Raw genomic sequence first — 21,954 nt, 5'->3', positions numbered from 1 at the left:
GCTGGAACCACACAGAACCCCCTCTACCATCTCTACAGACACTAACCCAGGTCTATATGACTGCTGATGTCCTGCAGTAGACTGGCTAGCTGGAACCACACAGAACCCCCTCTACCATCTCTACAGACACTAACCCAGGTCTATATGACTGCTGATGTCCTGCAGTAGACTGGCTAGCTGGAACCAGACACAGAACCCCCTCTACCATCTCTACAGACACTAACCCAGGTCTATATGACTGCTGATGTCCTGCAGTAGACTGGCTAGCTGGAACCACACAGAACCCCCTCTACCATCTCTACAGACACTAACCCAGGTCTATATGACTGCTGATGTCCTGCAGTAGACTGGCTAGCTGGAACCACACAGAACCCCCTCTACCATCTCTACAGACACTAACCCAGGTCTATATGACTGCTGATGTCCTGCAGTAGACTGGCTAGCTGGAACCACACAGAACCCCCTCTACCATCTCTACAGACACTAACCCAGGTCTATATGACTGCTGATGTCCTGCAGTAGACTGGCTAGCTGTGTGGCCTCCAGGCTGCTGAAGGCTGCTTGGTACTGAGACATCCACTGGTCCAGGTCACCCTGCTTCCCCTGGATCAACTCCTGGACCGTACGCTGACGAGATGCTAGCTGGGTGTGCTCAGAGTACCTGGTGGGGGAGGGGGGAGAGGGGAGGGAGAACAATCACATACAGAGCTCTGTGTACCTACAGAGAGAGAGAGAGGGGGACCATGTTCAAGAACATCTCATCCGTGTTGCATTGTGACCAACTTCCTGATGTACAAATAATAAGAACCCTGGGTCTGAACACCTCCCTCTGCAACTGGATCAAGACTTCCTGATAAGAACCCTGGGTCTGAACACCTCCCACTGCAACTGGATCCTGGACTTCCTGATAAGAACCCTGGGTCTGAACACCTCCCACTGCAACTGGATCCTGGACTTCCTGATAAGAACCCTGGGTCTGAACACCTCCCTCTGCAACTGGATCCTGGACTTCCTGATAAGAACCCTGGGTCTGAACACCTCCCTCTGCAACTGGATCCTGGACTTCCTGACGGGCTGCTCCAGGTGGTGAGGGTAGCCAACAACACATCTGCTACGCTGACCCTCAACCCAGGGGCCTCTCAGGGGTAAGTGCTTAGTCACCTCCTGTACACCCTGTTCACCTACGACTGAGTGGCCGCGCACGACTGCAACACCATCAAGTTTTCTGACGACACGACGGTGGTAGGACTGATCACCAATGATGATGAGACAGCCTATAGGGAGGAGGTCAGAGACAGGGAAGTCTGGTGCCAAGACAACCGCCCCCTCAAAGTCAGCAAGACAGACAAAGGAGCTGATCGTGGACTACAGAAAACATGGGGACGAGCAGCCCCCCATCCACATTGATGGAGCAGGTCGAGACCTTCAAGTGCCTCGGTGTCCACATCACAAGGAATTAGCATGGTCAACACACCAACATAGTCGTGAAGAGGGCGCGACAGCACCTCTTCCCCCTCAGGAGGATAAAAACATTTGGCATGGGCCCTTCAACCCTCAAAAAGTTCAACAGCTGGACCATTACGAGCATCTTGGCTGGCGCTACAGAGGGTGGTGCGTACGGCCCAGTACATCCAAGACCTCTATACCAGGCAGTGTCAGAGGAAGGCCCAAACAATTGTCAAAGACTCCAGCCACCCAAGTCATAGACTGTTCTCTCTGCTACAGCACAGCAAGTGGTACCGATGCACCAAGTCAAGAACCAACAGGACCCTGAACAGCTTCTATCCCCAAGCTTGGCAGCAGTTACCACAGCAGTTCATTTCTGGGACAGTAACCAAAAGGTTGCTGGTTCGAAATACCTGCCGATGTGCCCTTGAGCAATTTGTAAATGTAAGCTATACCTGGTACTCCCCGTACATAGCCATGTTATTACCTGGTACTCCCCGTACATAGCCATGTTATTACCTGGTACTCCCCGTACATAGCCATGTTATTACCTGGTACTCCCCGTACATAGCCATGTTATTACCTGGTACTCCCCGTACATAGCCATGTTATTACCCGGTACTCCCCGTACATAGCCATGTTATTACCCGGTACTCCCCGTACATAGCCATGTTATTACCCGGTACTCCCCGTACATAGCCATGTTATTACCCGGTACTCCCCGTACATAGCCATGTTATTACCCGGTACTCCCCGTACATAGCCATGTTATTACCCGGTACTCCCCGTACATAGCCATGTTATTACCCGGTACTCCCCGTACATAGCCATGTTATTACCCGGTACTCCCCGTACATAGCCATGTTATTACCCGGTACTCCCCGTACATAGCCATGTTATTACCCGGTACTCCCGTACATAGCCATGTTATTACCCGGTACTCCCCGTACATAGCCATGTTATTACCCGGTACTCCCGTACATAGCCATGTTATTACCCGGTACTCCCCGTACATAGCCATGTTATTACCCGGTACTCCCCGTACATAGCCATGTTATTACCCGGTACTCCCTGTATATAGCCATGTTATTACCCGGTACTCCCTGTATATAGCCATGTTATTACCCGGTACTCCCTGTATATAGCCATGTTATTACCCGGTACTCCCTGTATATAGCCATGTTATTACCCGGTACTCCCTGTATATAGCCATGTTATTACCCGGTACTCCCTGTATATAGCCATGTTATTACCCGGTACTCCCTGTATATAGCCATGTTATTACCCGGTACTCCCTGTATATAGCCATGTTATTACCCGGTACTCCCTGTATATAGCCATGTTATTACCCGGTACTCCCTGTATATAGCCATGTTATTACCCGGTACTCCCTGTATATAGCCATGTTATTACCCGGTACTCCCTGTATATAGCCATGTTATTACCTGGTACTCCCTGTATATAGCCATGTTATTACCTGGTACTCCCTGTATATAGCCATGTTATTACCTGGTACTCCCTGTATATAGCCATGTTATTACCTGGTACTCCCTGTATATAGCCATGTTATTACCTGGTACTCCCTGTACATAGCCATGTTATTACCTGGTACTCCCCGTACATAGCCATGTTATTACCTGGTACTCCCCGTACATAGCCATGTTATTACCTGGTACTCCCCGTACATAGCCATGTTATTACCTGGTACTCCCTGTATATAGCCATGTTATTACCTGGTACTCCCTGTACATAGCCATGTTATTACCTGGTACTCCCCGTACATAGCCATGTTATTACCTGGTACTCCCCGTATATAGCCATGTTATTACCTGGTACTCCCTGTATATAGCCATGTTATTACCTGGTACTCCCTGTATATAGCCATGTTATTACCTGGTACTCCCTGTATATAGCCATGTTATTACCTGGTACTCCCTGTATATAGCCATGTTATTACCTGGTACTCCCTGTATATAGCCATGTTATTACCCGGTACTCCCTGTACTCCCTGTATATAGCCATGTTATTACCTGGTACTCCCTGTATATAGCCATGTTATTACCTGGTACTCCCTGTATATAGCCATGTTATTACCTGGTACTCCCTGTATATAGCCATGTTATTACCTGGTACTCCCTGTATATAGCCATGTTATTACCTGGTACTCCCTGTATATAGCCATGTTATTACCTGGTACTCCCTGTATATAGCCATGTTATTACCCGGTACTCCCTGTACTCCCTGTATATAGCCATGTTATTACCTGGTACTCCCTGTATATAGCCATGTTATTACCTGGTACTCCCTGTATATAGCCATGTTATTACCTGGTACTCCCTGTATATAGCCATGTTATTACCTGGTACTCCCTGTATATAGCCATGTTATTACCTGGTACTTCCTGTATATAGCCATGTTATTACCTGGTACTCCCTGTATATAGCCATGTTATTACCTGGTACTCCCTGTATATAGCCATGTTATTACCTGGTACTCCCTGTATATAGCCATGTTATTACCTGGTACTCCCTGTATATAGCCATGTTATTACCTGGTACTCCCTGTATATAGCCATGTTATTTTTACTCGTTATTGTTATTCACTGTGTATTTATTCCTCGTGTCACTAAGATCATCTTTATCTTAACTCTTCATTGTTGGAAAAGGACCGTGTCAGCGTTTCACTGTTAGTCTACACCGGTTGTTAACAAAGCATGTGACAAAATGTGATTGAAGTAGTTACTTATGATGAGCATTGATTGGTAGATCAGTCAGTGGACTGTCGGCTGCAATGTCAAACAAGCCCAGGGAGATACTCAAACTTCTGTCTCTATGGCAGAGGTCAGGGGTTACAGACCTGTGTTCCAGGGTGAGTATGAGGTGGTCTGGGTTAGAGGTCAGGGGTTACAGACCTGTGTTCCAGGGTGAGTATGAGGTGGTCTGGGTTAGAGGTCAGGGGTTACAGACCTGTGTTCCAGGGTGAGTATGAGGTGGTCTGGGTTAGAGGTCAGGGGTTACAGACCTGTGTTCCAGGGTGAGTATGAGGTGGTCTGGGTTAGAGGTCAGGGGTTACATAACTGTGTTCCAGGGTGAGTATGAGGTGGTCTGGGTTAGAGGTCAGGGGTTACATAACTGTGTTCCAGGGTGAGTATGAGGTGGTCTGGGTTAGAGGTCAGGGGTTACAGACCTGTGTTCCAGGGTGAGTATGAGGTGGTCTGGGTTAGAGGTCAGGGGTTACAGAACTGTGTTCCAGGGTGAGTATGAGGTGGTCTGGGTTAGAGGTCAGGGGTTACATAACTGTGTTCCAGGGTGAGTATGAGGTGGTCTGGGTTAGAGGTCAGGGGTTACATAACTGTGTTCCAGGGTGAGTATGAGGTGGTCTGGGTTAGAGGTCAGGGGTTACATAACTGTGTTCCAGGGTGAGTATGAGGTGGTCTGGGTTAGAGGTCAGGGGTTACATAACTGTGTTCCAGGGTGAGTATGAGGTGGTCTGGGTTAGAGGTCAGGGGTGTAACAGACCTGTGTTCCAGGGTGAGTATGAGATGGTCTGAGCAGCTCTCAGCCCCCTCCAGGAAGCTCATCTCCTCCAGGATCTTGGTGGTCATCTTGTCCCCCTGAGAGAGCAGCTTCTGCAGGGTGAGGTACTCCTCCACTGCCCCCTCCACCTGTGGCAGGACCCCCAACATCTCCTCACGGTTCTTAAACCAGTTCACCTGGAGGGAGGGAGAAAGGGAGAAAGGGAGGTAGTGAAGGAGGGAGAAAGGGAGGTAGTGAAGGAGGGAGAAAGGGAGGTAGTGAAGGAGGGAGAAGGGAGGTAGTGAAGGAGGGAGAAATGGAGGGGTGAGGTAGTGAAGGAGGGAGAAAGGGAGAAAGGGAGGGGGTTAAGGAGGGAGAAAGGGAGGTAGTGAAGGAGGGAGAAAGGGAGGTAGTGAAGGAGGGAGAAAGGGAGGTAGTGAAGGAGGGAGAAAGGGAGGTAGTGAAGGAGGGAGAAAGGGAGGTAGTGAAGGAGGGAGAAAGGGAGGTAGTGAAGGAGGGAGAAAGGGAGGGGTGAGGTAGTGAAGGAGGGAGAAAGGGAGGGGGTTAAGGAGGGAGAAAGAAGGAGGTAGTGAAGGAGGGAGAAAGAAGGAGGTAGTGAAGGAGGGAGAAAGAAGGAGGTAGTGAAGGAGGGAGAAAGAAGGAGGTAGTGAAGGAGGGAGAAAGAAGGAGGTAGTGAAGGAGGGAGAAAGAAGGAGGTAGTGAAGGAGGGAGAAAGAAGGAGGTAGTGAAGGAGGGAGAAAGAAGGAGGTAGTGAAGGAGGGAGAAAGAAGGAGGTAGTGAAGGAGGGAGAAAGAAGGAGGTAGTGAAGGAGGGAGAAAGAAGGAGGTAGTGAAGGAGGGAGAAAGGGAGGCAGATTTCAGTGGCCTTGTCATTTCAGCTCCAAACAGAACATCTGGTAAGGGGAATGACAGGTGGTCTGAATTGGCGAATTCACAACATACAGGACTACTTCTATAAGGAACAGAGTGCCATTTCAGACAGATAGAGCTGGATGTGTGTCTGTCTCCCCTGCTCACCTTGATCTCAGCGACGCGCGAGGAGAAGAGGGAGCGTGTGATGTCTCTCTCCATCTCTCTCTTGCTCTGCTTGTTCTCCGCCTGCTGACCCCCCCCTCCGTACACGGCCCCGGCGAAGCCCACCTCCCCCCCGGCCGTCCAGTCCACCAGAGGGTCGTACACAAACGCCTCCAGCAGGGTCAGCAGCGTCTCCCGCCCACGACGCATCATCTGAATCACCTGACCAATCAGAGAGGAGAGAGGTTAGCGTGATCTGGACCACCTGACCAATCAGAAAAGAGAAGATTAGACTATGGTTTGCATGTTTCAGAAACTACAAAAAATAAAATAAACACTTCAGGAATGTCTTTAAATGTGTCAGGAACATTTTAGAAATGTTTAGAAGTAAACAAGACTAAGTTGTAAGTGAAGTTTGAGGTGATGAACAGCAGACAAAGCCAGGAAATTCAAATGAGATTAACATCACCCAACGCACCACAGCTGACATAGAAGAGTCTCCTAAATGTTTCACTCACTAGTAGCTGTTCACAGGACAGTCTGTTTCACTAGCTAGTAGCTGTTCACAGGACAGTCTGTTTCACTAGCTAGTAGCTGTTCACAGGACAGTCTGTTTCACTAGCTAGTAGCTGTTCACAGGACAGTCTGTTTCACTAGCTAGTAGCTGTTCACAGGGCAGTCTGTTTCACTAGCTAGTAGCTGTTCACAGGACAGTCTGTTTCACTAGCTAGTACCTGTTCACAGGACAGTCTGTTTCACTAGCTAGTACCTGTTCACAGGACAGTCTGAAGACTGTTTCACTAGCTAATACCTGTTCACAGGACAGTCTGAAGACTGTTTCACTAGCTAATACCTGTTCACAGGACAGTCTGAAGATGCCCTCCACCCCAGTGACTCCCAGGGCCGTCTCTATGTTGTGGGTCATACGGAACGGAACTTTCTCAGGCACACGCAGGCTCTTCCCTGGAGACCACACACACACACACACACACACACACACCAGAGAGAAACATCACATCAGTAGGACAAACAGCAGTGAAATCCACAGAGCGACTTGTCTAAACCAGGAGGGTTGCTGCTTGTTCAAACCTCTAAATAGAACTATTTATTTACCTTTCTCGAAGCAGACGTTGTAGTCGATGTGCACCACCTCTCCTGTCGTCATGTCAATCAGCACGTTGTCAAGGTGACGGTCACCGAGGCCAATGATGTAGCCAACCATAGACATCACAGCAGTGGACCTGGCGTAGGACTGTAGCAGGAGGAAGAAGAGGAGGAGGAGCGTTCATTTACCATTAATTAGCCACCAGTAAGGTTTCATTTATTACGTCTCCACTTCCCAAGCATATTAGTCCAACATGGCTCCCTTTCCTTCATCTGCACTAGTCAGAGAGCCCTAGCCAGGTGGATCCATAGAGTAAGATAGAGGACCTTTTAGTACGGAAATTAACAGATCTACAAAGATGAGTCCTCTATCCAACTCTGAGTGGATCCTATATCCAATCTTAGTTAAGCCATGTTTTCAGCTTTGTGTTATTTTCAGATCAGTGCAGATGAAGGAAAGGATACGAGAAGAAGCAGCCACCCAACCTGTGTAACCTCGAACCCTTGACTGACGACAGTAAACCCTGTTTGACCTTTGACCCCAGCTCACCTGTGTGACCCTCCACCACTCACTAGACGTGGTACAAGAGCACCACAGCTCTTTGGCCAGCAGGTTAGGGGGCGTGGATGCCATCAGCTCCTTAAGCACATCCCTCATCACGCTGAGCGGCCAATCACGCCGTGAAACATCCAGGCTGAGCCCCACCCCCTTCAGGGCGGGGCCTATCTTGCTGTAGTAGAGCTCACTGGGCCGTGGAACCAGAGGGAGGGGCTGGGGCTGCTGCTGGAACGAATCCTGGGCCTGGGGGAGGAGCGAGAGACAGAAAGTGATGAGAGATGAGTACAGAGAGAGCTCAAGGCCCAACAAAGTGTTTGGCATTGGCATAGTTTCAATGTTTAATGTATTGAGCTCTACACATTCACAGAGCAAGTTCCTACAAAAGATCACGCACACACACACACACACACACACATTACCTTCTGAGCCTGCAGCACGGCCTCTCTCTGCTGCCAGCGCTTGTAGAGGCCGAACAGCGGCGTGGCGCCGTCCACCCATTGGATGAGTCCTGAGCGTGTCCCCAGCGGGGTGACGGAGTAGTGGCGGGCGTGGAAGTGGGGGCGCTCCTGCTGGTTCACCTAGAGAAGAACAGAGTTATGCTTGGCAGACAACAGTAGCAGTTAATATGACTGGAACAAGCCTTCAGGTTGAATCACCTATTATACTACTTTATCATTGTTTAAATGTTTGGTGTATTTTTCCACAGATGAACTACACTCTGGTGTTGTCTCTGGCTGGATCAGCCTTGTATTTTAAATGATCAATAAGTGATGTACCTTGGTGAACATGGTGTTGACTATGGAAAGGAACTGCATGATTCGCTCATCTAGGTGGAGGTCCTCCAGACCTGAAAGAGGGAGAGAGGTAGTTAGGAGGAGGAAGGAGGTAGAGTTAGGAGGAGGAAGGAGGTAGAGTTAGGAGGAGGAAGGAGGTAGAGTTAGGAGGAGGAAGGAGGTAGAGTTAGGAGGAGGAAGGAGGTAGAGTTAGGAGGAGGAAGGAGGTAGAGTTAGGAGGAGGAAGGAGGAGGAAGGAGGTAGAGTTAGGAGGAGAAAGGAGGTAGAGTTAGGAGGAGTTAGGAGGAGAAAGGCGGTAGAGTTAGGAGGAGAAAGGAGGTAGAGTTAGGAGGAGTTAGGAGGAGGAAGGAGGTAGAGTTAGGAGGAGGAAGGAGGTAGAGTTAGGAGGAGGAAGGAGGTAGAGTTAGGAGGAGGAAGGAGGTAGAGTTAGGAGGAGGAAGGAGGTAGAGTTAGGAGGAGAAAGGAGGTAGAGTTAGGAGGAGGAAGGAGGTCGAGTTAGGAGGAGAAAGGAGGTAGAGTTAGGAGGAGAAAGGAGGTCGAGTTAGGAGGAGAAAGGAGGTCGAGTTAGGAGGAGAAAGGAGGTCGAGTTAGGAGGAGAAAGGAGGTAGAGTTAGGAGGAGAAAGGAGGTAGAGTTAGGAGGAGAAAGGAGGTAGAGTTAGGAGGAGAAAGGAGGTAGAGTTAGGAGGAGAAAGGAGGTAGAGGTAGGAGGAGAAAGGAGGTAGAGTTAGGAGGAGAAAGGAGGTAGAGTTAGGAGGAGGAAGGAGGTAGAGTTAGGAGGAGGAAGGAGGTAGAGTTAGGAGGAGAAAGGATAATTAGGTTCAGACTTATATTCCTGCTGGTCGTCTGCCTGGAGGCTGTTCTGTCTGGAAGAGGTTGGGCTAGTTGCTTTCATTGTGTGTGTGTGTGTGTGTGTGTGCGCGCGCATCTTCTTACAGTTGAAGCGGCAGGGATAGTTGAGTCCATCATGTATGCATGCGTGTGTGTGTGTGTGTGTGTGTGTGTGTGTGCGTGCGTGCGCTACCTTTGAAGAGGTAAGGGTAGTTGCGTCCATCATGTATGTATGTATGTATGTATGTATGTATTCGCTACCTTTGAAGAGGTAAGGGTAGTTGCGTCCATCATGTATGTATGTATGTATGTATGTATTCGCTACCTTTGAAGAGGTAAGGGTAGTTGCGTCCATCATGTATGTATGTATGTATGTATGTATGTATGTATGTATGTATGTATTCGCTACCTTTGAAGAGGTAAGGGTAGTTGCGTCCGTCATATATATGTGTGTGTGTTCGCTACCTTTGAAGAGGTAAGGGTAGTTGCGTCCGTCATATATATGTGTGTGTATTCGCTACCTTTGAAGAGGTAAGGGTAGTTGCGTCCATCATATATATGTGTGTGTATTCGCTACCTTTGAAGAGGTAAGGGTAGTTGCGTCCATCATATATATGTGTGTGTGTTCGCTACCTTTGAAGAGGTAAGGGTAGTTGCGTCCGTCATATATATGTGTGTGTGTTCGCTACCTTTGAAGAGGTAAGGGTAGTTGCGTCCGTCGGAGCCCAGGAAGTGTAGTTTCTTGGGCTTGGTCTTGGTTGGCAGGATGGTGATGGTGTTGCCAACACTTTGGATGGTCAACGCGTCCGTTGCCGACACCTCGCCCGGCAACGCCATCTCAGTGGTCGCCATGGCAGCCAGGCGGGGGCTGATGTGGTCCAGACGCAGCAGATAGCTGGTCCTCTTCTGAGCCCTCTGCTGTAGACTCAGCATGATCTAGGAGACATTTTAAACACCATTTAAATCCACTTCAACAAAACAGTACAGTATACATTTGAAAAGGTTACAGATACATTGGACACTCACGGAAACAACAAGCACCTTCACACACACGGACCAAGTTTCCCCTAAGCACAGATCTAGGATCAGCTTCCCTTCCCCCAATCCTAATGGGGACTGGAAACACTTCAGGAAGTAAAGCAAAGAGATGTCTTCAATCCACTAAACATCTGCCTTTAACATAGAAACATCTCTATTTGGGTTACTGCGTGACGGGGCAAGTCATTGCGTGAGGAAAAAGGGGAAGTGCAGAAAGTTCATATTCTGTTCAAATATATTATTGTTGGATATGAATGTTCCTTAGGAGGGATGCAAAGGACAACAGTCTGGTTTCAGTTCCTGATAAGGCAGACCGGTTGCTGAGGAACCAGGACCTTTAGGGATGTGGAACTCAACTGGAGATGAGGTCAACAGATGGAGAGAAGACATTGCTGAGAGGGGGGTCACAGGGGCCCACCCTGAAGACCATCTGATTATAGTCCTATTTCCACACCCATGAGGGTCCTAGACTCAGGCAGGGCCATGACAACACCAGTGAGAGGAATCTACTGTGTTTCTGCCTAGCAACAGAGAAGGTGTGTATCTTAGACAAGCAAGGAGATGATGGCTCCTAGTCAGAAGGTATAAAGATGTGTTTGTGTGATGTCTCGTATGTTGTCTTTGCAGCTGTATGACCCAGCGGGTGAATAAACTTGGGTTTGAGCTTTTTTTAAGTGGTCCATGAGTTTTTACTCTGTTAAGACCCTAACAATATGGGTAGCACCATCTTGAATTGCTATAGTAACAGCTGACGCCCCTTTCCTAATGCGTCATAGGCAGGATTGAGCAAATTGTGATTTTAGGCACGGTGACTGAAAGTGGCACCTGGCCTCCACTGGACCTGAAAAGCGTGACAGCTCCGTCATTGAGATCAGGACAGTAACATTAGGGTAAGAAACTGTACACCATGTTTTATGTTGGTAATTATATTTACATTTTAAAAGTATTTATTCTGATGAATAAGATGAGTGCGAAATTAACTTTGGTTTTGATAACAAGCTGAGCAGCCAGCCAGCCAAAAGCAGACACGCTAGCCAAAAGCAGACACGCTAGCCAAAAGCAGACACGCTAGCCAGCTGGGTTTATCTCTCGTCTTTATGATGCTAATGTTCTCTTTGTCAATATGAGCATTTTATTTTGTACAGTTACCAATTTGAAGACCATTTGTCATTAGCTAGATATCTCAATATCTGAGGTGCTGTTCGTTTTAACGTCAACTCCCAGAGTCTACCTTTAACCATTAGTGGAGGAATATCTGAGGTGCTGTTCGTTTTAACGTCATCTCCCTGAGTCTACCTTTAACCATTAGTGGAGGAATATCTGAGGTGCTGTTCGTTTTAACGTCAACTCCCTGAGTCCACCTTTAAACATTAGTGGAGGAATATCTGAGGTGCTGTTCGTTTTAACGTCAACTCCCTGAGTCCACCTTTAAACATTAGTGGAGGAATATCTGAGGTGCTGTTCGTTTTAACGTCAACTCCCTGAGTCTACCTTTAACCATTAGTGGAGGAATATCTCCCTGAGTCTACCTTTAACCATTAGTGGAGGAATATCTGAGGTGCTGTTCGTTTTAACGTCTTCTCCCTGAGTCTACCTTTAACCATTAGTGGAGGAATATCTCCCTGAGTCTACCTTTAACCATTAGTGGAGGAATATCTCCCTGAGTCTACCTTTAACCATTAGTGGAGGAATATCTGAGGTGCTGTTCGTTTTAACGTCTTCTCCCTGAGTCTACCTTTAACCATTAGTGGAGGAATATCTCCCTGAGTCTACCTTTAACCATTAGTGGAGGAATATCTGAGGTGCTGTTCGTTTTAACGTCTTCTCCCTGAGTCTACCTTTAACCATTAGTGGAGGAATATCTCCCTGAGTCTACCTTTAACCATTAGTGGAGGAATATCTCCCTGAGTCTACCTTTAACCATTAGTGGAGGAATATCTGAGGTGCTGTTCGTTTTAACGTCTTCTCCCTGAGTCTACCTTTAACCATTAGTGGAGGACAATGCAAAGCCGATCCGAGATCAGCTTATAGGGACAACGTCACCCTGCACCCCACCGGTCCTGGTCCTACTTGTTTGAACGGGACCCAGCTGCTGGCGGGGTTGGCTGGGTTGTGAGGGCTCTTCAGTCTCTCCAGGGCCGAGGTGATGGCGTCCCCGTAGGTCTGCTGGAACCAGGTCTCGTGGGGGGTCTCTGCGGGCGTGGTGGTGATGCCCCTCACGTGGTCCAGAGCGAACACCACGGGACGCATCAGAGCAGAGTGCTTCTCACACATGATGGCCACCTTCTCCTCCCTGACAGAGGAGACACACTGTTCATCTATGTTCCTTTAACAGGGTTAAAACACACATGATGAGACAGGACAGTGTTGTATAGTTAGCGAGGGAGAAGTGCAGTGGGTCAGAATGAAACCCATGACCTCTGGCAGCCTAGGCTACCCAGTACCTGAGCCAGGGACTAACCTCTGGCAGCCTAGGCTACCCAGTACCTGCAGAGCTAACCACTGGCAGCCTAGGCTACCCAGTACCTGCAGAGCTAACCACTGGACCACCACACACTATTCTGCTACTTGTGTGCATTAATGAACTGTTTTGTGACTGGAGTTGGGTCATTCTGAAACCTGTGTTTGATTAATCAAATCCTATTCTTCGTGTACCCTAGTAGTGTGTGACTCACTTGCGTAGTGTGTTGTTGTTCTGCACTCTCTTGACCTCGTCCTCCAGCTGCTGTATCCTGCGCAGGACATGCATGTGCTGCTGCTGCAGGACGCCCAGCCACAACTCATCCCACAGCAGAGTCACGCGGCGCAGCTCTCCCACTAGCATCTGCACCTGGGGACCCACAGACAGACACACACAGAGTCACACGGCGCAGCTCTCCCACTAGCATCTGCACCTGGGGACCCACAGTCACACGTGGTTAGCACAGGTCACCACCAGACACAAGTAGGGCCAAAATGTCCTATCCTGATATTAGTCTCATTTTAGACAGTATGACAATATTTTGTGTTTCTGAATAATAGAAGTCGTAAATACTCTTTATGACCATTGCATGACCCTAGGATGGAGACAAATTCATTCAGTGGTTTTTAGAGAACGACCAATATGGGTACTTACCAGAGGTGGGACCAAGTCATGTGACTCAAGTCCACACCTCTGGTACTTACTGATCATCAACAATTGCATAGGAGCATCCTAATATCATTTTATTTTAAATGTGTCTAAGACAACAGCCAGTCACGAGTCACGGAGATGCATAGTCAGTTCGCAGAGGGAAAGAAATCATTTAACCCAGTGAATTAAACTTTTTGGTGAAAATCAGCTTTGAAAACAGCATATTTTACGTGATGGTTTGTACCATATTATCACTTCTATAGTAGTGAAATGAGGAAAGGTAACTTTCTTTGAATGCCGGATGGTGTTTAAAAGCTAGCTAGCTAACTTGGTTGCTCAATTATCCTCGTTTTGAAAATAGTTGAACCCCAGAAAGGACAGTAAATTCATTAACCATTTCAAAACCTCTACATGTGTATAACATTATTCAAGAATGTATAATTATGTGCAGCATGAGTGGGGAGCTAGCTAGGACTAGGGGGACATAACTAACTGTAACACCAGTAATGAGGGAAAGCATTTAGCTGTAACACCAGTAGTAGGGGAGGTAATTACCTATAACACCATAGTGGGGTTGGCTGCAGTAGGGGGAAGTATTTACCCGTAACACCATAGTGGGGTTGGCTGCAGTAGGGGGAAGTATTTACCCGTAACACCATAGCGGGGTTGGCTGCAGTAGGGGGAAGTATTTACCCGTAACACCATAGTGGGGTTGGCTGCAGTAGGGGGAAGTATTTACCCGTAACACCATAGTGGGGTTGGCTGCAGTAGGGGGAAGTATTTACCCGTAACACCATAGCGGGGTTGGCTGCAGTAGGGGGAAGTATTTACCCGTAACACCATAGCGGGGTTGGCTGCAGTAGGGGGAAGTATTTACCCGTAACACCATAGTGGGGTTGGCTGCAGTAGGGGGAAGTATTTACCCGTAACACCATAGTGGGGTTGGCTGCAGTAGGGGGAATTATTTACCCGTAACACCATAGTGGGGTTGGCTGCAGTAGGGGGAAGTATTTACCCGTAACACCATAGTGGGGTTGGCTGCAGTAGGGGGAAGTGTTTACCTGTAACACCATAGTGGGGTTGGCTGCAGTAGGGGGAAGTGTTTACCTGTAACACCATAGTGGGGTTGGCTGCAGTAGGGGGAAGTGTTTACCTGTAACACCATAGTGGGGTTGGCTGCAGACAGCTTGTCCACTATCTTGCTGTAGCAGTCATGCATCATGGCCTGGTCCTGGCTGGAACACAGAGCAGGAAACTCCTCACCCCGCCCATCTTCTTCCTGGGAGGCGGGGTTACTGCCCAGTGTCCCCTCCCCTTCCTCACACAGGCCCTCCCCCTGCATGCTGCCCAGGAAGGTGGGCAGGGCCGACGGGAGCTTGTTTCCTGGGAGACAAAGATGTTATGGCGAGTTGAGAGTATGTGTGTGTTTTAGAGGTCGACTGATTATGATTTTTCAACACCAATACCGATTATTGGAGGACCAGAAAAATCCAATACCGATTAAATCGGACGATTTAATTGTCATTATTAATTAATTGTATATATATATATATATATATATATATATATATATATATATATATATATATAAAAATAATAATAATAATAATGACAATTACAACAATACTGAATGAACACTTAATTTAACTTAATATAATACATCAATAAAATCAATTTAGCCTCAAATAAATAATGAAACATGTTCAATTTGGTTTAAATAATGCATAAACAAAGTGTTGAAGAAAGTAAAAGTGCAATATGTGCCATGTAAGAAAGCTAACGTTTAAGTTCCTTGCTCAGAACATGGGAACATATAAAAAGCTGGTGGTTCCTTTTAACATGAGTCTTCAATATTCCCAGGTAAGAAGTTTTAGATTGTAGTTATTATAGGAATTATAGGACTATTTCTCTCTATACCATTTGTATTTCATATACCTTTGACTATTGGATGTTCTTATAGGCACTATAGTATTGCCAGCCTAATCTCGGGAGTTGATAGGCTTGAAGTCATAAACAGCTCAATGCTTGAACCATTGCGAAGAGCTGCTGGCAAATGCAGGAAAGTGCTGTTTGAATGAATGCTTACGAGCCTGCTGCTGCCTACCACCGCTCAGTCAGACTGCTCTATCAAATCATAGACTTAATTATAATACACTGCTCAAAAAAATAAAGGGAACACTTAAACAACACAATGTAACTCCAAGTCAATCACACTTCTGTGAAATCAAACTGTCCACTTAGGAAGCAACACTGATTGACAATACATTTCACATGCTGTTGTGCAAATGGAATAGACAACAGGTGGAAATTATAGGCAATTAGCAAGACACCCCCAATAAAGGAGAGGTTCTGCAGGTGGTGACCACAGACCACTTCTCAGATCCAATGCTTCCTGGCTGATGTTTTGGTCACTTTTGAATGCTGGCGGTGCTTTCACTCTAGTGGTAGCATGAGACAGAGTCTACAACCCACACAAGTGGCTCAGGTAGTGCAGCTCATCCAGGATGGCACATCAATGCGAGCTCTGGCAAGAAGGTTTGCTGTGTGTCAGCGTAGTGTCTAGAGCATGGAGGCGCTACCAGGAGACAGGCCAGTACATCAGGAAACGTGGAGGAGGCTGTAGGAGGGCAACAACCCAGCAGCAGGACCGCTACCTCCTCCTTTGTGCAAGGAGGAGCACTGCCAGAGCCCTGCAAAATGACCTCCAGCAGGCCACAAATGTGCATGTCTGCTTAAACGGTCAGAAACAGACTCCATGAGGGTGGTATGAGGGCCCGACGTCCACAGGTGGGGGTTGTGCTTCAGCCCAACACCGTGCAGGACGTTTGGCAAATTCCCCACTGGCGCCCTGTGCTCCTCACAGATGAAAGCAGGTTCAAACTGAGCACATGTGACAGACGTGACAGAGTCTGGAGACGCCGTGGAGAACGTTCTGCTGCCTGCAACATCCTCCAGCATGACCGGTTTGGCGGTTGATCAGTCATGGTGTGGGGTGGCATTTCTTTGGGGGGCCGCACAGCCCACCATGTGCTCGCCAGAGGTAGCCTGACTGCCATTAGGTACCGAGATGAGATCCTCAGACCCCTTGTGAGACCATATGCTGGTGCGGTTGGCCCTGGGTTCCTCCTAATGCAAGACAATGCTAGACCTCATGTGGCTGGAGTGTGTCAGCAGTTCCTGCAAGAGGAAGGCATTGATGCTATGGACTGGCCCGCCCGTTTCCCAGACCTGAATCCAATTGAGCACATCTGGGACATCATGTCTTGCTCCATCCACCAACGCCACCTTGCACCACAGAATGTCCAGGAGTTGGCGGATGCTTTAGTCCAGGTCTGGGAGGAGATCCCTCAGGAGACCATCCGCACCTCATCAGGAGCATGCCCAGGCGTTGTAGGGAGGTCATACAGGCACGTGGAGGCCACACACACTACTGAGCCTCATTTTGACTTGTTTTAAGGACATTACATCAAAGTTGGATCAGCCTGTAGTGTGGTTTTCCACTTTAATTTTGAGTGTGACCCCAAATCCAGACCTCCATGGGTTGATAAATTGGATTTCCATTGATTATTTTTGTGTGATTTTGTTGTCAGCACATTCAACTATGTAAAGAAAAAAGTATTTAATAAGATTATTTCATTCATTCAGATCTAGGATGTGTTGTTTTAGTGTTCCCTTAGTTTTTTTGAGCAGTATATAATAACACACAGAAATACGAGCCTTAGGTCATTAATATGGTCAAACCTGGAAACTATCATTTTGAAAACAAAACATTTATTCTTTCAGTGAAATACGGAACTGTTCCGTATTTTATCTAACGGGTGGCATCCATAAGTCTAAATATTCCTGTTACATTGCACAACCTTCAATGTTATGTCATAATTACATAAAATTCTGGCAAATTAATTATGGTCTTTGTTAGGACGAAATGGTCTTCACACAGTTCGCAACAAGCCAGGAGGCCCAAACTGCTGCATATGCCCTGACTCTGTTGCACAGAACGCAAGAGAAGTGACAATTTCCCTAGTAAATATTGCCTGCTAACATGAATGTCTTTTAACTAAATATGCAGGTTTAAAAAAATATACTTGTGTATTGATTTTAAGAAAGGCATTGATGTTTATAGTTAGGTACATTCGTGCAACGATTGTGCTTTTTTTAAATCGTCACCCGTTTGGGCTAGTAGGCTGTGATTCGATGATAAATGAACAGGCACCGCATCGATTATATGCAACGCAGGACACGTTAGATAAACTAGTAATATCATCAACCATGTGTAGTTAACTAGTGATTATGTGAAGATTGATTGTTTTTTATAAGATACGTTTAATGCTAGCTAGCAACTTACCGTGGCTCCTTGCTGCACTCGCATAACAGGTGGTCAGCCTGCCACGCAGGCTCCTCGTGGAGTGCAATGTAATTGGCCATAATCGGCGTCCAAAAATACCGATTACCGATCTTTATGAAAACTTGAAATCAGCCCCAATTAAATCGGCCATGCCAATTAATCGGTCAACCTCTAGTGTGTGTATGTATGTATGTATGTGTGTATACCTGCGTGCTGTGCCTCTCCTCCCAGAGACAGTGATCCAACTATAGCAGGGTACAGGATGAGGTGTGGCGAGTCCTGGGCAACGCGACACAGCAGACTACAGATACTCTGTCTGATGTAAGCCTCTGGATGGTTCAGACGAGAGAACAGCTGGGGGATGATGCCTGGGGGGGAGAGGGGGTGAATTAGCAGGAGACAGGAGAGAGAACAGCTGGGGGATGATGCCTGGGGGGAGAGGGGGTGAATTAGCAGGAGACAGGAGAGAGAACAGCTGGGGGATGATGCCTGGGGGGAGAGGGGGTGAATTAGCAGGAGACAGGAGAGAGAACAGCTGGGGGATGATGCCTGGGGGGAGAGGGGGTGAATTAGCAGGAGACAGGAGAGAGAACAGCTGGGGGATGATGCCTGGGGGAGAGGGGGTGAATTAGCAGGAGACAGGAGAGAGAACAGCTGGGGGATGATGCCTGGGGGAGAGGGGGTGAATTAGCAGGAGACAGGAGAGAGAACAGCTGGGGGATGATGCCTGGGGGGGAGAGGGGGTGAATTAGCAGGAGACAGGATAGGAAAGGTCTCAACTAACTAGAGATGATCTCTCCATAACGTGTTCAGGTCTTATACTAGAATGTCAGTTTAACAGGAGCCTTCAGAGAAATAGAGAGCTCCCTCTGGGTCTGAGTGTGTTTTACCTCTCCAGGGGGCAGTGGGGGTCAGTGTGTGTGTTACCTCTCCAGGGGCCAGTGTGTTACCTCTCCAGGGGCCAGTGGGGGTCTGAGTGTGTGTTACCTCTCCAGGGGGCGGTGGGGGTCTGAGTGTGTGTTACCTCTCCAGGGGCCAGTGGGGGTCTGAGTGTGTTTTACCTCTCCAGGGGCGGTGGGGGGTCTGAGTGTGTGTTACCTCTCCAGGGGCCAGTGGGGGTCTGAGTGTGTGTTACCTCTCCAGGGGCCAGTGGGGGTCTGAGTGTGTTTTACCTCTCCAGGGGCCAGTGGGGGTCTGTGTGTGTTTTACCTCTCCAGGGGCCAGTGGGGGTCTGAGTGTGTTTTACCTCTCCAGGGGCCAGTGGGGGTCTGAGTGTGTTTTACCTCTCCAGGGGCCGGTGGGGGTCTGAGTGTGTTTTACCTCTCCAGGGGCCAGTGGGGGTCTGTGTGTGTGTTACCTCTCCAGGGGCCAGTGGGGGTCTGTGTGTGTGTTACCTCTCCAGGGGCCAGTGGGGGTCTGTGTGTGTGTTACCTCTCCAGGGGCCAGTGGGGGTCTGTGTGTGTGTTACCTCTCCAGGGGCCAGTGGGGGTCTGAGTGTGTGTTACCTCTCCAGGGGCCAGTGGGGGTCTGAGTGTGTGTTACCTCTCCAGGGGCCAGTGGGGGTCTGAGTGTGTTTTACCTCTCCAGGGGCCAGTGGGGGGTCTGTGTGTGTGTTACCTCTCCAGGGGCCAGTGGGGGTCTGTGTGTGTGTTACCTCTCCAGGGGCCAGTGGGGGTCTGTGTGTGTGTTACCTCTCCAGGGGCCAGTGGGGGTCTGAGTGTGTTTTACCTCTCCAGGGGCCAGTGGGGGTCTGTGTGTGTGTTACCTCTCCAGGGGCCAGTGGGGGTCTGAGTGTGTGTTACCTCTCCAGGGGGCGGTGGGGGTTGAGGCGAGCCCAAGCTCAAGCCCCTCCCTCAGCTCCCCGGCGTGCTTCACCAGCAGCCGTAGCAACCGCAGCGTCGCCATGACGATGATATCGTCGTTACTCTGCTTGCTGTTCTGATTGGTCAGCAGCAGCTTGGGGTCATCCTCATCGATGGGTACCTGACGGAGGAAGAAGAGAGACATGGAGGGACAGAGGAAGAGATGGATGGATAGGAGAGATGCAGGGAAAGGGACAAGGCATCTCCTACAACATCCCAAACTTCCTCAAGTCCTAGATGAATAGAAACAGTGAATAGCAATACCGGGATGAAAAACATAAATTCTACTTTAACATTTATCTTATAGACAGTACTCGTAGGGCCAGGTTCACAGACACAGATTAAGCGTCATCCCGGACTAAAAAGAACGCCCAATGGAAAATTCCCATGGAAATAGTGTCGGACTAAGCAGTCCCAGTCCCCCCTGCCAGTCCCAGTCCCCCCCGCCAGTCCCCCCGCCAGTCCCAGTCCCCCCGCCAGTCCCAGTCCCCCCAGGAGAGCGTGTTAGTTCCACACACCTGTCCAGCGTTGAGTTTGAGGAAGGTGAAGTAGGCACCGCAGGAGACCTTGTAGAGACTGAAGATCCGGTCCACCACCCTCCTCCAGACCCGGATCAGACCCTCCATCACCCCACTACCCCCACCCTGGACCCCCTCCCCCTGCTCCTCCAGCCAGGGACAGGCAGACAGCAGCTGTCTCCAGATCACATCCACCATGTCATCCTCCTCCTCATCCTCCTGCTGCAGGGCCATGTCCTCATCCTGGAGGGAGAGAGAGGGGGGTGGAGGAGAGAGAGAGAGAGGGGGTGGGGGGGAGAGAGAGAGAGAGAGGGGGGTGGGGGGAGAGAGAGAGAGAGAGGGGGGGTGGGGGAGAGAGAGAGAGAGAGGGGGGTGGGTGAGAGAGAGAGAGAGAGGGGGGGTGGGTGAGAGAGAGAGAGGGGGGTGGGGGAGAGAGAGAGAGAGAGAGAGAGAGAGAGAGAGGGGGGTGGGGGAGAGAGAGAGAGAGAGGGGGGTGGGGGAGAGAGAGAGAGAGAGAGAGAGTTATGATAGCAGGCAGAAGGTAAATCCCAAACCCAGATCTGCCAAGACACGTGCGGCAAATTGGAGATGTAGCACGAGCCAAATTGGGGTTTTGTCCCTCCCCCCCCGCATGCTCGTGCGCGCGCTGTTTGTGAGTCTGATCTGAATTATAGAAGTGTACTAAATCAAGTCTATAAAAGGTTGGAATACTTTCTTGACAGCATTCCATTCAACACGGTAAACGTCACTAACATGTAAATAGAACGAACACACCAAAATACTTTATTCTTGGAGGTTTTTTCTGAATGCTGTTCGCTGTTTCAGCCCAGGTTAAGGTCCCTATTGGATTTCTTTACAGAGCATACATCATTTCAGTATAGTACTATAGTATAATATACAGTGAGGGAAAAAAGTATTTGATCCCCTGCTGATTTTGTACGTTTGCCCACTGACAAAGAAATGATCAGTCTATAATTTTAATGGTAGGTTTATTTGAACACAGAGACAGAATAACAAAAAAAATCCAAAAAAACACATGTCAAAAATGTTATAAATTGATTTGCATTTTAATGAGGGAAATAAGTATTTGACCCCCTCTCAATCAGAAAGATTTCTGGCTCCCAGGTGTCTTTTATACAGGTAACGAGCTGAGATTAGGAGCACACTGTTAAAGGGAGTGCTCCTAACCGCAGCTTGTTACCTGTATAAAAGACACCTGTCCACAGAAGCAATCAATGAGATTCCAAACTCTCCACCATGGCCAAGACCAAAGAGCTCTCCAAGGATGTCAGGGACAAGATTGTAGACCTACACAAGGCTGGAATGGGCCACAAGACCATCGCCAAGCAGCTTGGTGAGAAGGTGACAACAGTTGGTGCGATTATTCGCAAATGGAAGAAACACAAAAGAACTGTCAATCTCCCTCGGCCTGGGGGTCCATGCAAGATCTCACCTCGTGGAGTTGCAATGATCATGAGAACGGTGAGGAATCAGCCCAGAACTCCACGGGAGGATCTTGTCAATGATCTCAAGGCAGCTGGGACCATAGTCACCAAGAAAACAATTGGTAACACACTACGCCGTGAAGGACTGAAATCCTGCAGCGCCCGCAAGGTCCCCCTGCTCAAGAAAGCACATATACATGCCCGTCTGAAGTTTGCCAATGAACATCTGAATGATTCAGAGGACAACTGGGTGAAAGTGTTGTGGTCAGATGAGACCAAAATGGAGCTCTTTGGCATCAACTCAACTCGCCGTGTTTGGAGGAGGAGGAATGCTGCCTATGACCCCAAGAACA

The 21,954-nt window shown here is 48.6% G+C and overlaps 1 protein-coding gene across 5 annotated transcripts in view; it reads right to left on the bottom strand.

Moving 5' to 3' along the window:
* Nucleotides 1-21,954, bottom strand: part of LOC106601970 (SMG1 nonsense mediated mRNA decay associated PI3K related kinase) — a 143,262-nt gene that overhangs the window by 35,253 nt on the left and 86,055 nt on the right. For all 5 annotated transcript variants that reach the window (XM_045719641.1, XM_045719642.1, XM_045719644.1 and 2 more), the window contains 15 exons: nucleotides 20,157-20,399; nucleotides 19,579-19,759; nucleotides 17,983-18,144; nucleotides 14,585-14,814; nucleotides 12,995-13,149; nucleotides 12,390-12,612; nucleotides 9,971-10,217; nucleotides 8,435-8,505; nucleotides 8,078-8,236; nucleotides 7,650-7,901; nucleotides 7,109-7,247; nucleotides 6,849-6,958; nucleotides 5,999-6,217; nucleotides 4,965-5,158; nucleotides 489-661 (listed from right to left, as the gene is read on the bottom strand). In XM_045719641.1, the coding sequence (XP_045575597.1) occupies nucleotides 489-661; nucleotides 4,965-5,158; nucleotides 5,999-6,217; nucleotides 6,849-6,958; nucleotides 7,109-7,247; nucleotides 7,650-7,901; nucleotides 8,078-8,236; nucleotides 8,435-8,505; nucleotides 9,971-10,217; nucleotides 12,390-12,612; nucleotides 12,995-13,149; nucleotides 14,585-14,814; nucleotides 17,983-18,144; nucleotides 19,579-19,759; nucleotides 20,157-20,399 (2,758 nt within the window). The remainder of the gene's footprint in view (nucleotides 1-488; nucleotides 662-4,964; nucleotides 5,159-5,998; nucleotides 6,218-6,848; nucleotides 6,959-7,108; nucleotides 7,248-7,649; nucleotides 7,902-8,077; nucleotides 8,237-8,434; nucleotides 8,506-9,970; nucleotides 10,218-12,389; nucleotides 12,613-12,994; nucleotides 13,150-14,584; nucleotides 14,815-17,982; nucleotides 18,145-19,578; nucleotides 19,760-20,156; nucleotides 20,400-21,954) is intronic.

The sequence above is a fragment of the Salmo salar genome, chromosome ssa06 (genome assembly GCF_905237065.1).
Source record: "Salmo salar chromosome ssa06, Ssal_v3.1, whole genome shotgun sequence".
In the NCBI taxonomy this organism is placed as follows: domain Eukaryota; kingdom Metazoa; phylum Chordata; class Actinopteri; order Salmoniformes; family Salmonidae; genus Salmo; species Salmo salar.
The sequence above is the reverse complement of the archived record's forward strand: the minus strand, read 5'-3'. Positions and strand labels throughout refer to the sequence as shown.